General features: G+C 49.0%; 1 protein-coding gene across 1 annotated transcript; it reads left to right on the top strand.

Annotated features, from left to right (window-relative positions):
* Window positions 1–6040: 6040 nt before the first annotated feature.
* Window positions 6041–11447, top strand: LOC135979802 (uncharacterized; the record flags this gene model as incomplete). The annotated part of the gene is made up of 5 exons (XM_065580001.1): window positions 6041–6525; window positions 6755–6809; window positions 7658–7759; window positions 8818–10108; window positions 10970–11447. Coding segments are annotated over exons 3-5 (1864 nt in total), but the record flags the coding sequence as incomplete, so codon positions are not given.
* Window positions 11448–16651: the final 5204 nt, after the last annotated feature.

Consider the following 16651-nt stretch of genomic DNA (forward strand, 5'->3'; position numbering starts at 1 on the left):
TCCCAACTGTTCCAACCCGGGGAGTCTACTCTTGGTTCAGCGCTAAGTATATCCTTTTCTTCTTTTCCTTCTTCTTTCTCTCAGTTTACTTAATTTGCTGCTGGGAGCCTGTACTTTAAACTGACCTGACCGGCTTCATTGGTTTCTTTCCACCTCTTCCCCCTCCACTCCCCCGGCCGTTCAACACTTTTGTTTTTCTGAAGTTTTAGTGGAGGGGACTTTGGATACTTATGTGAAATGTTTTTGGTGGTTTGTTTTGTTTGGGACAAAGTACGACGGAGGTCTGCTGTAGTCCACTGGAATTTTTGGAGTAACAGATCCATGGGCAACCATGGAGACAAATGTTTTACTGCCTTTTGAACAGTCTCAAGGTAAAGACAGCACAGGTTAAGGCGGCTGTATGGCAATAATTGTACTTGGTGGCTGAGTTGTTAAAAACAAAGTGCGCTACCTTAAAAAAGTAAATGTCGGAGTAAGTAATTTAAAAAAGTAAGTAAAAAGTTACAAATACTTTTTGCAAAAATTAATAAATCAGGGTTTGGAGGAAAGTAAACATTTGGGAATTGTGAAAATGGTACAGGTAACAGTTGTGATGTTACAAGAAGCAAGTTTTTGGTTTAATAATAAAACCCAGTTATATAAATGTAACTGTATGTACAACTCTGTGCAATCACATTGGATGGAAGCTTGGTAATTAAATTATACCGGGGGTCAGGAAGAGTGGCTACTACCACCACGATGCTTCTGTCCCCAGAAGCCTTTACAGCTATTCTGAGAAAAAATGGGCCCTTTTCCCACAAAAATGGTCTATAGGAGACTGCTGCAGGCAGCAGGAGGAGAAATAATCTAATCAAATTATTTAACTATTGGGTAATGTGATCAAAATCACTAAAGGAATGTCAGGGGTTTCTACTGGAACTTAACTTGACTGCCCCTGGCTGTCTCTGGTTGTACAAGATGGGAGTGTAATCGGGGTACAGAGGTGAAAAAACAAGTCAAGCCTGAAAATAAGGGGGACAGGTTAACCCTAAGGGGTGTGTGTGTGTGGGGGGGGAGGGGGGAGATACAAAGCCAAAATCTAAAGCTGTCTCTCAGCTATTACCTGAAAATAAACGTAAAGCTTGGTACAGCAAAAAAACTATTGCAAACCTGGTCTGTTGTACAAGAGGGGAAACTGAGGCACACCACCTCATAAATGACCAGTGAGTGGGGTAATTCACTAGCCTGACTATAAAACAAAATAAGAGCAGCCTAAAGGTAATTCTTCTGTTTTTCCTGCAATTAGCAAGGAAATTTGTAAAAGGAATTGGTATTATTATTAAGCAATAATCTGTCCCCACCAAAGGGGGTAAAATTTGTTTCTTTTGTTTTTCAGACACTCTACAAGCATGCTGGCGCCAGTGAAAGAATAACCCAGAATACTATGAATCTATGTTTTGCGTTGTTTGTCTGTGGTGTTTGTCTTGTTGCTAGCATGACGTGGGTGGGGGATGGCTTCAAAAGGCTGACGGGTGGAAAATGTGTACGAAAACGCAAAATGCTCAACGAGGAGGCCAGCACCTGTGTAACAGCTACCATGGTACCTGAAAATAGAATGGCAACTAAAATGATGCTTGCTAAAAGTTTACCCCAATAAACATCAAATTGTTTGCACCTTTGAACTTGGGGTATTGTTGCTCTGTTCATGTGAGAAGAACCAGGAAAGTAAAAGGGGAAAAACATAAGCCCCCTAACACTGGGGAGGGGCTGGAGGGAGCTGAGGGTTTTGCTCACCTCTGATGCGTGCAGTCCCTTTGTGATGTCAGGACCCGCCTGGTCCTGGCCCTTTATGATGCGTCACTGGAACAAACAGCCTCTCGGGAGAGATCCAGTGGCAACACCAGCAGGGAGCCAGTGTCCAGACCGTCCTCCCCAGCACGAGGATGGGGATCACACAGAGCTGGTTCTGGGCCTGCTGGGACAGCCCCTGGGTGCTGTACACCTGCGTCCTTCTGGTCCTGGTCATCTGGATGGCCATGGCGACCCAGCACAGTTTCTCCAGGAGAAGCAGGATGGTAGGAGGACACCCCCCCCAGCCCCCCTGCAGCCATCCTACACTCTCAGCAGAGCTTGCCTGGACACAGCCCCATGGAAGGAAGGGAGGGAGGGTGGCCAGAGGCCCCCTGTTCTGACCAGGCCCCATTGGGCTGGCAGGACACATCCACAGAGAGAGACAGGGCCACAGACCGAGCTCGTGGCTCCATTCATTGGTTGTTCCTTACTGCCCTGACCACCCCAGCTAGCGATGATACAACATTTGCTGCTACCTAATATAAGACATACCTGTGGCATTTTGTCCCTGCTGAGATCACTCCATATATAGTGATCCAGTAAGAAGAGGCTCTGTTCTTGAATCCTCCAGTTTAAATTCAGCAAAATCACAAAGAACAAAATGTCTGAAAAGAGCATGCAAATACCGACTTGTTTTGCTCCGATTAAAATGCAGAGCAGCCTCTAATTGGCATTTACAGGTATATTACAAGTTCAAATATTTATTATAAGATCAAATGAATAATTCATTACCTCCAAGCAACAAGTAGGATAGAAAAACCAGGAATACTTGTGGGACCTTAGAGACTAACAAATTTATTTGAGCATAAGCTTTTGTGGGCTACAGCCCACTTCTTTGGGTGCATAGAATGGAACATAATATTGAGGAGATATATATATACACATACAGAGACAGGTGGGAGTTGTCTTACCAACTCTGAGAGGCCAATTAAGTAAGAGAAACAACTGGGCTATCTTGATTATCACTTCAAAAGGGTTTTTTTCTCTTACTTAATTGGCCTTTTTTTGAGATGTGGAGACCACATCTGCAGGCAGTATTCAAGATCTGGGTGTACCCTGGATTTATATAGCGGCAATATGATATTTTCTGTCTTGTTATCTATCCTTTTCCTAATGATTCCCAACTTTCTGTTTCCGTTTTTGACTGCCACTGCTGATTGAGTGGATGTTTTCAGAGAACTATCCACAATGCCTCCAAGAGCTCTTGTTGAGTGGTAACAGCTAATTTAGCCCCCAGGAGTTTATCTGTAGAGTTGGGATTATGTTTTCCAATGTGCATTACTTTGCATTGATCAACCTTGAATTTCATCTACCATTTTGTTGCCCCGTTGCCCAGTTTTCTGAGATCCTTTTGTAACTCTTCACAGTCTGCTTTGGACTTAACTATTCTGAATAGTTTTGTATTGCCTGCAAATTTTGCCACCTCGCTGTTTACCCCTTTTTCCAGATCATTGATGAATATGTTGAATAGGACTGGTCCCAGTACAGACCACTGGGGGACACCACTATTTACCTCTCTCCATTCGGAGAAATGGATTATTTATTCCTACGCTTTGTTTTCTGTCTTTTAACCAGTTACTGATCCATGAGAGGACCCTCCCTCTTATCCCATGACAGCTTACTTTGCTTAAGAGCCTTTGGGGAGGGACCTTGTCAAAGGCTTTCTGAAAATCCCAGTATGTCAGTGCACTGCAAGGCCTTCAGTGGCTTTTAAACTTTCCCAATGGGACATTGGAGACATGGTCCAGTTAACTTGTGTTCAGGCCTAACAAGAAGCTGCTGTGAGAAACTCGTTTTAACAATAATGCCCCTGGGCCAGCACAGGTCACAGGTCAAAATGTGTCACTTCAACAACTATGGCATTGGGAGAGCCAAAATAACCACCACACACCACAGGAATGTACTGATTATGACCCCTTACTTCAAATGCACTGTGGCCTAGTGGATAGAGCACTAGACGGAACTCAGGAGACTTAAGTGCTGGTCCTGTCTCTGCTACTGTCTTGCTGGGTGACCTTGGGTAAGTCACAGTTCTTCTCTGTGCCTCAGTTTCCCATCCCTAAAAGGGGGCTAATGCTACAGACCTCCTTTGTAAAGTGCTTTGAGATTCACTGACTAAAAGTGTTAGATAAGAGGTAGGGCTCTTTATTATCTCATGATATAGGGTGCTTTTCTTAAAGCTCAAACTGCTGGAGTCAAGTGATTTATCTGAGAATCTCGGCTTTTTATTTGATTTGATTTCATTTCATTTTATTTGTTAGCACATTGGTTGCAAAGAGAAGCTGGAAAATGTAAATTGAGTGCACTCTAGCGGCTCAGACACCAGAAGGCAAATGAAGAGTTCCCCAGATGAATTTTTTTTAAGATATCGTGATTTTGAAGTCAATCTCATGAGTTTGGTGGGGCCCAGCGCATGGTTTTGGAATGCTTGGGCAGGCGATACCATGAACGTTTTTCTGCACTTGTAACACTAGATTATCACTTCAGGCTGGGAGATTCTGCTTCACAAGTAGGGAAAAAACGTCCCTTGCTTAGGGGCTTGAGAGTTATAAAGCTTTGAAAAGACCCAGGGTTTTCCTGGGAAATCTGATGCCCTCTCTCCTGCCTAGTTCTGAGCTCAGCAGCTCAGCCCCCTTGGGCGGTTGCCACATCCTATCTCCTGATGTAAGCACAGCATTGACAGCTCACAGGCTAGAGGGAGATTGCAGGAGGGCAGCCCCATTCTGACCTAGAGACAACATCAGCGCCTGCCAGATGCCAGAGCAGCAACCTGCCATCAGGTGTAGCCTGGACGTAAATAGAAAATTGCTGCTGATAAAAATGTGCTGATGACACAAAGATTGGCAGAATGGGAAATAACGATGAGGACAGGGCAGTCATACAGAGAGTTCTGGAGAGTTTGTTTGGCAAATGGGGCCCATTCAAACAAAATGTGGTTTCATACAGCCCAACACAGAGTTCTACATCTCGGAACAAGGAGGGCATATTCAGCTTTGGACTGAACGATCTTTAGTTTTGTATCATCTGCAAATCCCGCCACTTCACTGTTTCCCCCCTTTTCTGGATCATTTATGAATATGTTGAACAATTCTGGTCCCAGTACAGATCCTTGGGGGATGTTGCTATTTATCTCTCTTCCAAAAACTCACCATTTATTCCTACCTTTTGTTTCCCATCTTTAAAACCAGTTACTGGTCCATGAGAAGACCTTCCCTCTTATCCCCTGACAACTTACTTTGCTTAAGAACTTTTGGGGAGGGATCTCCTTAAAGGCTTTCTGAAAGTTCAGGTACACGATATCCACTGGATCGCCCTTGTCCACATCCTTCTTCACTGCTGTGACATTATGCCCTATATTCTTCATAGAAATATTGTTCTATGAATATGGCATAACTAAGGTATGTTTTATGCAAGATGGGTCATGTGAGATATCATTGGAAAGGTTCTGATTTACTGAATGTGATTATCCTATTTGTATGGATGTATGATTTCTGTATCTGAAGTTAGGAATACGGGCTCTGTATCAATTACAAAAGTGCTTGCACCAGGGGAATGCCCACCAAACAGTAGGCAATCAGCCTGGATGAGCCATTAGGACTTTGAAGATACTAAACTTCCTCCTTCCTGAGAAGTTTCCTGGGATGCTGCTTTGACACTGCAGGGTCATGTGATCATGTCACCTGGTACTGGACATCATTTTGGACTGGTGGTATTTTTCCACTAGGAGGGAGTTGGGGGTGGGGGTCAAACTGGGAGACAAAGGATTCCTGTCATATCCCAATCCTATTGAAGGCTTCTAAGTGAGTTAATCTAGGTTCTTCTCCACCACCTCCCTGCCCAAAATGGAAGACTGCTGAAAACACCTGGAGAAACAAAGGAACTAAACTGAGGGGGAGGAGGGGGGGCTGAGCCCAGGGGGGAAAGATCTAGCCTGTGAAAGGAATACCTGGATATTTAAGCTGCAATCAGTGCAGTTTACCTTCAAGAAACTTTGCAACCTGCACAAAACAACATTTAGGGTGAGAATGTGCTACTATTAACCAAGTATCAGAAGAAGTGAGATTCTTACCTACGAAAGCTTATGCTCCCAATACTTCTGTTAGTCTTAAAGGTGCCACAGGACCCTCTGTTGCTTTCTACTATTAACCAGTTAATTTAGCGTATTAAGGTTAGGTTGCGTGTTTTGTTTGATTTGCTCAGGAATCTGCTTTGATCTGTGTGCTATCCCTTATAATCTCTTGAAATTTACCTTTTGTAGTTAATAAACTTGGTTTTGGTTTATTCTAAAAACCAGTTTTGCAATTCATAACTGGCGGGGGAGTGGGGGAGAGAACCAGACCCAGCAACAGCACTTCTATTCTCTCCTGCAATGCTTCTAAACTCTGCAGGCTCCTGGTACCAGCAATCCCTGTTTCTCCAACCCCTGGATTATTCCAGTGACCCCTGTTATGGGTTGTGCTGTGTGCCGTATATTGGCTGCATCATAGAAAAGCACAATGCCTACCCATGATGCCTCCTAGTGCAAAACTCTCCCACAAGGAAAAACTTCCCTCTGGCCCCACATGGCAATCACCTCTGGCTCATTGTTATCCCCGTTTTATTGAGGAGTTCTCTTATAACCCTGCTGCTTTCTCTGTGTGTGACAGGCTTCTCCGAGGAAGACGAGGCACAGGGACAAAAGGAAGAAACCGAAAGGTAAGCAGCCCCTGACCCCACAGCTGTGGTGGCGAACTCGGGCCCCACGCAAAGCAGAGAAATAGGGTCTATTCCCTCACCTGCCTCCCCTCTTCCTGCGAAGGCACAGTCATGCCCACAGTCGTGCAGAGGCACTGGCTGGGGCCCCTGAAATCTGGGGCTCTGGGGCACTAGGAAGCAGAGGGTGCCCAAGCAGCTCAATGTCTCCTTTATGTCTCACCTCTGGCAGGTTTTGGACGCTGTGAGGAGGATTTGGAGGAGGCTTGTGCACGCCTAGAGGCATGGTAAGCAATGCCCGGCTCCATAAATCTGCAGTGGGTCAGTCCCCTCCTCTCGTGTCATGCAATTCATCCCCCCCCCCCAGGGGCAGTAGCCCTAGTAATCCCTCCCCTGCCCCGACCTATAGACCAGGCAAGCAACTATTCTCCTTAGAATCATGCAATTCTTTCCCACCCAGCAGAAGCTGCCATCTCTAATCCACCCCCATGCATCGTACAGTGGGTCATTCCCTTACTCTAGCATCATGCAGCTCATTTAACCTGCGGGGGAAGGGGGGACGGCGGTAGATTGTGTCGACTGGAGTGGACCATCCTCCCCTCCCAAGAGGGGGAAAACATGTTTGATGGGAGCAGCCCCGTGCACACCAGAAAGGTGAGGTGGAGAGGTCAGGAGGAAGGCTGGTCTTTCTGGTACGGTGATTAGGGTGAAAGGGATCCGGCAGCACTTGTGTAATGGCCCCTCTTGCACCTCAAGTCCCCCAGCATGGGTTCCCAGTAGGATTTGAACCCTGGACCTTCAGCTCTGCAGCAGAAAGCACCCCTTAGAGCTAAAGAGGCAGCTGCATTAGTTGGTAGCTGTAGTAGGCTGTTATCCTATATGTTGATAGCTTCTGTGGAAGGGACATGACACACACGCTGCCAGCAGGATACACTCTCCCCTTCTCCACACTAGACAGGGGTCACCTAACAATCCAGCTAACCCAAAACCAGAACATCCAAGGCCTGGGTATTGCAGAGGAGGAGGCTGCCTCAGTGGAGAATGGGACAGGGAGGCTTTCAGTGCCGCCCCTCTGGGTAAAAGAGGGCCTGAGGGCAGGGCCGGCACTCAGCTACCTGCTCTCTCTGTTCCACAGCTGCCGCATGCACCTGGAGAAGCTCCCCTTGGCTCACACCCTCAGGATCGCTGAGAGGAGGATAGAGTACGTGGCCAGACACCTGGATGAAGTTCTGATACCGTAAGGCAACTGCACGGGGGGCACCAGACTGGGGGCTGGGTGGGATCGGATAGTGAATGGAGAGAGGAGGGAGCAGAGAAAACCAGACACTCCAGGATCCTAAAATAACAGGGAAAAAGCCACTAAGAGGCTTTAGCTTCCAAGGTGAGATACCAGTGACAGTGAGGTGAGGGATTATCAGAAATTAAATGCAGAGACCACAAGCTGGGTTGTGAATAGGATCAAATCCTTCTTTCCGGCAATATCTCCCAGCAGGCGACTGTCCAGAACCTGCCCCTGCTCCCTGCTGTGTTTGAAAGAAACAGCAATCAGATGACCCCCTGGGACGGGGTGTCCACCCCACACAGGACTGGAAGGGGCTAAGGTGGCCAGGCAGACCCATTAACTGTACATGGTGTCCCTGGAGGAAGATCCAAGGAGCAGGGAATTGATGGCAAGCAGGCTCAGCTGGGCAGGAATAGGCGGGGCCCATAAGGCCAGGAAGCTGGCAACAGACAGGGGCTGCTGCTGGGAAAGGGCACCCCTCCCTGGGCAGAGGGGGACGTGTTTGGAGCTGGTGCACCCAGAGCAAGGAGGGGAACCAGGAGTGGCAGGAAGCAGTCCAGGGAAGTAGCAGGGAAAGCTGGGAGAGGAAAGCCCAGAACTGCTGGGTTGAGGGTCCCTGGCCTGGAATCCGGTGTAAAGTTCTTTTTTGACCCCTGTTTATGGTCTTGGCCTTCACAACATGCTCTGGCAAGGGTTACACTCACATGCTCACATCTTCCTCACCCAAACCAATTTTTGTTAGCTAATCTTTCTATTAAAATAGCACTAGGTCCCCAATCATGCTCAAGGCCCCATTGTGCTAGGTGGTGCACATGTGCGTGTGACAAAGGGGTTATCGTTATAGATCAATTGAGTGCCAGCTCCCCCTCTCAGTCCTTCGTCAGCCAGTTGATGTCCTTGTGTCAGAGTGTGGTGTGCCATGCATGCCTAGGCACTGCCCCATTGCAGTACAGTTGGAAGGCTTAGCTCAGCAGGGCCATGTCCCATCTGTCCCTGTCTGCTCTCTCCCACAGGCCAAGTGTGACGACATCTGCGGCGAGCCAGTTCTCCTATTCCTCTATGGAATCCATCCCCTCTTCCCTCTGGAGTCACAGCTCCTTTTCCCTGGCAGAAGCCTCCGTGACTCAATCAGAGCCCCTCTGCCGCACAAGGGAGATCACGCCTGTCGCAGGCTGGGAAGGATCCACTCATCCCATCCAAGCCCAGCCTCTCCCCAGGCCTCCTGCCCACAGCAGACAAGACCGGCGAGAGCAGACCACAGGTTTGGACCAGACGTCAGCCCATGGCTCAGACTTCAACATCCGACAGAAGCATCTGCAGAGCCAACTGGGGGCACCTACCCTATCCACTGAGTCACTGGCCAAGGTGATCCCTAACGCCCCTGCTCTACGCCCACCGGACAGAGACCCCAGGGTGAAGTTCAACATGAGCAGGGGCCTTTTCCTAAGCGTTGAAGTCCGGGAGGAGCTGGACTGTCACGTGCACTCAAAGAGACTCCAGCACGAGCAGGGCTTACCCCTCACCCCCCAGAAACCCCACACAGCTCCTCTGCCTCCAGCTCCACAAACCCCCATCCTGGGGGAGCCATTGCTGGGGGAGCGGGACACCAAGCGGCAATGGGAATTCAACACAGATCGGCCCAAATGTGGATTTACAGCAAAGGTCCCAACGCCCCTGAGATCCGATGCCGGCCCTCAGCATGCCCAGGAGATCCAGGAACCATGTGTGTGCCTCTCGGGATCCCTGCCCCAAAAGGCCCACAGGATCATGGCATCCCCTGATGCCATAATGGCAAGGCTTGTGCCCACGGCGGTGGTCAAGCTGCAGGAGCACGTGGCTCAGAAATGCCTGGAGATCCAAATGAAGGTGTTTCCTAAGATGGTGGGAGAGTCGCACAGAGATTCTCCCCTCCTGAAAGAGACTGCCCTGCCTGGGCCACTCCGCCCCCCTAGGGAGCCAGGCAAGCCCAGGACAGCGGCATTGCCAACGATGGGACAACAGCCTGCCCACCCCATCAAACTCCACATAAGGCGTAAGCATCTCGTCATGCAGTGGGGGCTGCTCACCCTGGACCCAGAGCCCCCGGCAAAGGTGCCTCACACCGTCCCAGCCAAGGGAGCTGGGGTGGAATTCAGTGAGATGGAGACCGATTTCCTGCTTGATGAGGTCAGGGAGAAGTTGGACTGGCACACGCAGTGGAAGAAGCTGCAGCAGGAGTGGGGTTTGCCGGATGCCCAGTGGAAATCCCTGCGGGCTTTCCTGCCCCCGGTTCCCAAGCTGTCCTCCCTGAAGGCAAAGCCCAAGGTTGAGGTGGTTCCCATCCTTGTGGAGCTGCTCTTCCTTGCGAGGGACGTTAAAAAGCAGCTGGAGTTCCACATTATAAAGATGCAAGTGCAGCAAAGATGGGGACTGCCCATGAGGATCCAGGATTCCCTGAGGAGGTTCATGTCTCCTTCCCCAGAGGAGAGAGGCCGGCTCTCTCACCCTACCTGCGGGGGCATTGTGACTCCGTACCGGTCACCGTTTCAGGTGCGTTCCAAGAAGGCTCGGTCTATTCAGTTTCCTCTAAGGGCCCCCAGTCAGAGGTGGCTGGAGGATGTGCATGCCCTACCCACCAACAGAAGGCAGCAAATGGCCAGGTCTTACTCCTGGAAGCATCGTGGGGCAGCAGCTTCGACAGGGAAAGAAACCCCAGACCATGGCAGCGTATCGCAGACAGGGAAGCAAAGCACAAGCTCCTCTTGTTCCACACGTCCTCCAACGCCAGTGGAAGATACCACCATGGAGATGGGCAGGAGTGAGAGTGCAGAAGGAAACCAGGCTAACCCAGATCGCTGCACTCTGCCAGCAGGGGTGGATCTGACATCGCCACCTCCAGAAACCGCAGGAACAGAGAAGTTGATCGCAGCGACACTCCACATTTATGGGAGTGAGTTGAGAAAGCCCCTTACCGGTGTGAGCAGCACCAAAGGGACAGAAGAGACGCTGGAGCTGCACATGGAGAGGAAGGTTATCTCGGGAGAAGGCTCTTGCCTGAGGCCAGGGGCACAGACAGGTGAGAGCAGGGCAGATCATCCCAAGAGCCAATGCCACCAGGTTGCCCCAGAGGCACCAGGCTCTGGGCAGCTGACAAGATCCATTCTTGACTCTCTTGTTGCTGGGCAGGCTGCGCACGACCTGCAGATCAAGCACCTGATGGAAATGTTGAGCAGCTCCCGCCCCTTGGCGGGCCAGGTCTCAGTCTGCCAGCTGTGCCGCAAGGCACATCCAGGAAAGGAGAAGGGTCAGAAAACTCAGGAGGAGACACAAGTATCTGCTGAGCTGCATGGTCTTCGAGACATCACGGCTCCACACGGGTTCGATGGAACTGTGACTTCAAAGCTCTCCAGGGACCAGCCGCCAATCAGAGTCTGCAAGTGCGATAAGGTTCGACGGAAGAGACCTGCTGGCTCTGCAGGTGCTGACTTGCCCAGAAGATCCCATGGAATTCCACAGCGATGGACTCCAGGAGACTCCTCAGCGTCATCCAACCACAACAAGCTGCCCGTGGTGTGGCTCCTTCCAGCAGACAGGAGCAAGACGCAGGATGGAATAGGGAAAACGGCCCCCACCAAGCAACCAAAGATGGTGTCCATTGCTACAAGTACAACAGGGCTTTCACAAGCCGGGGAGAAAGCAACTGGGAGTCCTGACGGTTCTCCTCCAAAGCCAGAAAAGGCCTCCAGAGCTAGGACACCATCCCCTTCAAGGAACAAAGTTCCAGTTCTCAAACGGATCTTAATGTGCCTCAGGCAAACCTTCTCCAAACTTCAAAACACAGTGAAGTCTCAAATGTCCAAGGACCCTCGTTCAAGAACACCTAATACTAAATTTACAAAGCCACCCTTTTGGAAGGCAAGGGCCTCCAAGGGTGTTTGGTAGTAGTATAAAGCCCTACCGTCAACCCCGCCCCTTGACCCCTTAAGCCCCGACCACTTGTCACCGGAAGACCCACACATGGGGGGTATTACTTCTGGTGTCAAGGCGGACACATGACCGGAAGCAAAGTGTGTCATGTTACCCCTATAAGAACTCCTCCCACTGCCCTCTACCAATCAGAATGGGTTTCACCCGCGTAGGCCTGTCCCAAGAGGAGATTTGACCAATATGAGGGAGTTCCAGGGCGGGGTGAACCATCCGGAAGGGGTTCATGTGACCCCTCTAAGAACTCCTCCCACCTCCCTCTACCAATCAGAATGGTTTTCGTCTGTGTAGGCCTGTCCAGAGGGGAGATTTGACCAATATGGGGGAGTTCCGGGGCGGGGTGACCCATCCGGATCGGGTTCATGTGACCCCTCTAAGAATTCCTCCCACCTCCCTCTACCAATCAGGAGGGGTTTCAGCCACATAGGATTGCCCCGAGAGCAGATTTGACCGATTGGGGGTGTCCCGAGGCGGGGTGACCCGTCCGGAAGTGGATAATGTGACCTCTCTAAGAACTCCTCCCACCGCCCTCTACCAATCGCAATGGGTTTCGGTCATATAGGACCGCCCCAAGAGCAGATTTGACCAATCGGGGGTGTTCTAGGTTGGGGTGACCTGCCCAGAAGAGGGTCATGTGACCCCTCTAAAAACTCCTCCCAGCGCCCTCTGCCAATCAGAGCGCAGCACCATCACCCCATAAGTCCCAGTGCTGGGGCAGAAGAGGCCATCTTTTACCAGGAATGCATGCTTTAGAAATCGTGGAAACATGGACTCCTTCATCACTCCCATGAGAACTTCGGACTTTGTTTTCGCCCCGAGGGCCTTTGACCATCCGCGGAGAAAGCGCTACATCAGCGACAGTTCCGAGGAAGAGGAGGGAGCGACCGAGGAGGGCCCTTTGGCCCAGCCGTTGATGGATACACCAGAACCCGAAACCCAACTGCTTGTGAGACACCCCGATGAGCGTGGTGGCCTCTTGTCATCCATCCCCCTGGAGGAGGAAGGCGAACACAGCTTGGGGGAGTCATCGGAGGACAAGGTGAATGGAAAAGACATCGCTCAGGTAAATGAATGATTAAGAAGTGATGGTTGATGATGGGGTGTAATGGGGTTAGGAACCGGGGGGCGGGGGGGTTGTGTAAATTTAAAAACACGCAGTGGGAATTTACACTGTTTCTTTTCTGAAAATCTCTCGACAGCTCGAAGATGCCTTTCTAGAGGAGCAGGAGGCCCTGGACAACGTTGCATCAAGCAGCGAAGATGAACTGGGCCCACCTTGGTTCTGCTCAACGCCGATACAAATTGTTGAAGAGGACTCCGAGGATGACGGCTATGAGGAGTTTAGGAGGAGGCTTGGCATGGAACTAACTGAGCCAGTGCCATGTCGTGAGCGTAAAAAAAGTCCTGCGGACTATTGTACGCGTTGCTGTTAATGCTGTACTTAATCACTGCCTTAGGGAAAAGCTTTTTGAAGATTGTGAGGGCTGTGTCATAGATGCGCCAGCCCAACGGCACCATGACTGTGTGACTTGGACTTCAGTGGCTATAAACTGCAAACTCCGGGGCCTGTGTGCTGAGCTGTGCTTGGAAATCCTATTAAACACTGTTATTGCCATAGGTTATGCTATGCAATGTCTGTGCCTAACCCAAGAACATTTAGCGCCAGGGGGGCCTTCATAAAAAACAAGCCCCAAGACATTCATTGAGATCTGCAAAGGGCCCCCACTTGGAATGGGTACTGTAAGAGGCCCTACAGAAAAATGTATTTGAACTAAAAGAAAAAAAAAGAAAAGAAAAGCAGCCCAGTTGTGCAGACAACTTATTCCCCCAGCCCAGACCACAAACGGGAATGCTAGGGAGGGGTGAGCCAATCAACCTGCTGACTACTTTGAAACAAAGAGTTAGGATGGTGTAAAAACCTCAGGGAGCTTGGAGCCTGTCTCTTTCAACAGAAACGCTCTTGAATTGCTGCTGGACTGCAAGAGGAGGTATGCGCCCTCTTTTTAACTCTGAAAATAGATATTCTATAATGCCATTCTTTGGCCATGCTGTCTTAGTAAATAATGGTGCCTGGCTTTATTGCAGTGATATCTGTTTAGCATGGAACCAGGAACTTTAAGCTGCATTTCACCACCAGGCCAAGGTAAAAACCATTTTAACTACAGATGTGCTTAATACTGTTAAATAAAAAAAAAAAAAAAAAAAAAAAAAACCTTCAGGTATTACACAGGTTGTATAGGGATTTGGGGGTAATCCTAACTTAACATGTTTGCTTGTTCTTTAACCTGAAGGCCCAAACACACATGGCAGGGGTGGGGGCGGGGTGGTGGTGGACAGAACAACCATGTGCCTTTTAAATGCATGTGGGTTTATTGAAAAGTATTTTCAATGGATTTTAAAAGCAGTTTGGTTTTTATTTTGCAAAATGAGATGTCTTTTTAAAAAATGTTTGTGGGTTTGTTTTTTAAAGCAGTAGAAATAAACTCAAAACCTGTGTTTGTTGTACAGCCTGAAATGGATGATTTTGTTTTAAAGCTGTGACTTTTCAAATAGAAAAACACCCTAATGAATATTTTATTTTTTTAAGTTTACAAGACAGTTTCATGTGTTTTATAATGTTCTTTGCTTCACAGTACGGTCAAAACACGAGAGGGTAAACAAGCTCAGAAGAAAAAGGAAAGAGACAGCTGAAAAGGAAAATTCACCAGCATCAATGACTGATGGATGGATGAAGCCCAGTAAATATATTTTGCTTATTTGTTTCATGAGGTTTTGTATTTTAAGTAAATCCATAGGTGTGGGTGAGAAAGATGGTAAAGTTCAGTTTTGTAAAATGTCTTTTCTCCCCCCTCATAGGCACGGCCAGCTTTCCTGACAATGCTGTAGTCGAAGCTACAGGGACACCTCCACCAGAACCGCCAAAGAACCAGGAATCTGCTTTGAGACCTTTAACAACGCTAACACAAAACAGCACAAGCAGGAGCGCCGCCAGCTTTTCTGCCGCCCTAGGCGGCGGAAGGTCCCGCCCCGAAATGCCGCCCCCCCACAGAGGCGGCGGAAGGTCCCGCCGCTGAAATACCGCCGCGGTCGCCGCCCCCCAAATTGTAGCGCCCTAGGCGACCACCTAGGTGGTGGTCCTGAGCACGAGAGTGGAGATGAAGCATCAGGGCAGTCCAAACCTCATATACGTCAAACCCAAGGACAAAACAAAAGATTCTGGTAAAGACCAACCACGCAAACACAACTCCAGTTCCTCAGCGGCCACCACCACACCAAGCCCTGAGAAAACTGAGCAAAAACGCTCACATTCACAAACCCAGAGCACGCGCTCTAGGGGTTGTGAACGTGAGCAAAAATACACACATTCACAAACCTGGAGCACGCGCTCTAGGGGTTGTGAATAAAAAACCAAGGTCTGACAGACCATTCTCCAAACACCATAAGCTCGTCACAACTCCCCCATATTCTAGTATTTGGGAAAAGTATGATGCTTCATTCAGAAAACTGATGAAGATTTGGGGAAAATATGAGGCTTTGTTCAGAATACTGGTGGTTGCTATATCCTCAGGGGTCTAAAAGAAAGGAGAGCTGGAAACCACGTCAAAAATGCAAAAGCTCTGGCAGGTGACTTTTTGAAAAATACTTCAATTTTTCCAAAAGGTGGCTCTGAGCAGGTGTGACTAGCCGTGGAAAGGGGCCTGGGTAAAAAGGGCACCCTCAAGGGTACACATCAGCTCAGGTGTAAACAAAAGGGGGGACAGCTCTTGGTGGACAAACAAATGGCGGCCAAAAAGTTCCAGGCCAGGGTCTCAGTAAAAATTTTAAAAAAGGCTAAAGAGGTAATGAGGAAAAAAGCAAAAAGAGATGCCCCCTACTGGAGGCTCTCAAACTGGCTTGTCTGAAAATGGGGAGGTGGAACCCGACTCTCACGCAGAGTCTGATTTAGAAAATTCCCCAGAGGGCTCTCTAGAAGGTCCCCGTCTCCTCCTGATGACCCTCACGGAGGCCCCTCGGAGTCTGACTCTCAAATAGCATCTGATGTAGAAGATGCCGCTGACGGTCCCATAGAGGAACCCCCAAGTAACCCTGAAAATGCAGAGGTGTATATGGAGAGAGTGAGAAGTTGGCAACGTGAATTACCTAGATTTGGGGGGTCGGTGTAGTGTGAGGAGTTTTGTTTTGTCAATCCTGAGTGAATAAATTCAGCTCAGCAGGTTGTTGAAGCCATACACAGGGGAATACAGTTAGTTCTAGATGACGTTAATGGTGATTATGATGATTATGTTCAGTTACGTTTAGAGAGCTGAAATTTAACTAACCCTTTGTTTTCAGTCAGAAGAACTAGGGATGAGCTGTCTGCTGAGGATTTCTTAACTCAGGCCTCAAAGCTGCTACAGAGCAATAGAGAGCTGCATCTCGATGGGACATTGCGCCTCGTTGTGACAGTTGTAAAAAACAGGGGTGGGGGCGCTCGTAGAGGTTTAAATTCTATCCGCGGTAGTCAAATCCTCCATAAAAAGAGACAATGCTTAGTAGACCTGATTTACACCGGTACCAATCTGTGTGTTGCGGGTGGGCTCTTCGCCGTTATGTCCGACCGTAAACCTACGGATGCGGAATTATTAGCGGGGGCGAGAAAGTTGCAGGAGAAACTGGGGTGGTCAGATCAAAAAAAGGTTCTGCTCAGTGACATAGCAACGTTTGAAGAGCATTTAGGAGTCAATATACAGGTGGTGCTGTATGCGGCGAAAAGTGGATGGGGCTTTTTTAAAACGGGGGGCCCAGTGTACCCCAAGACTTTTTTCATCCTGTTGCACGATGAGCATTACTATGGGGTTCTGGATGTGAAAAAGTTGTTTGGTGTGAAAAATTATTGTGAGTTTT

This window comes from Chrysemys picta, unplaced genomic scaffold (genome assembly GCF_011386835.1).
Source record: "Chrysemys picta bellii isolate R12L10 unplaced genomic scaffold, ASM1138683v2 scaf1235, whole genome shotgun sequence".
Lineage (NCBI taxonomy): Eukaryota > Metazoa > Chordata > Testudines > Emydidae > Chrysemys > Chrysemys picta.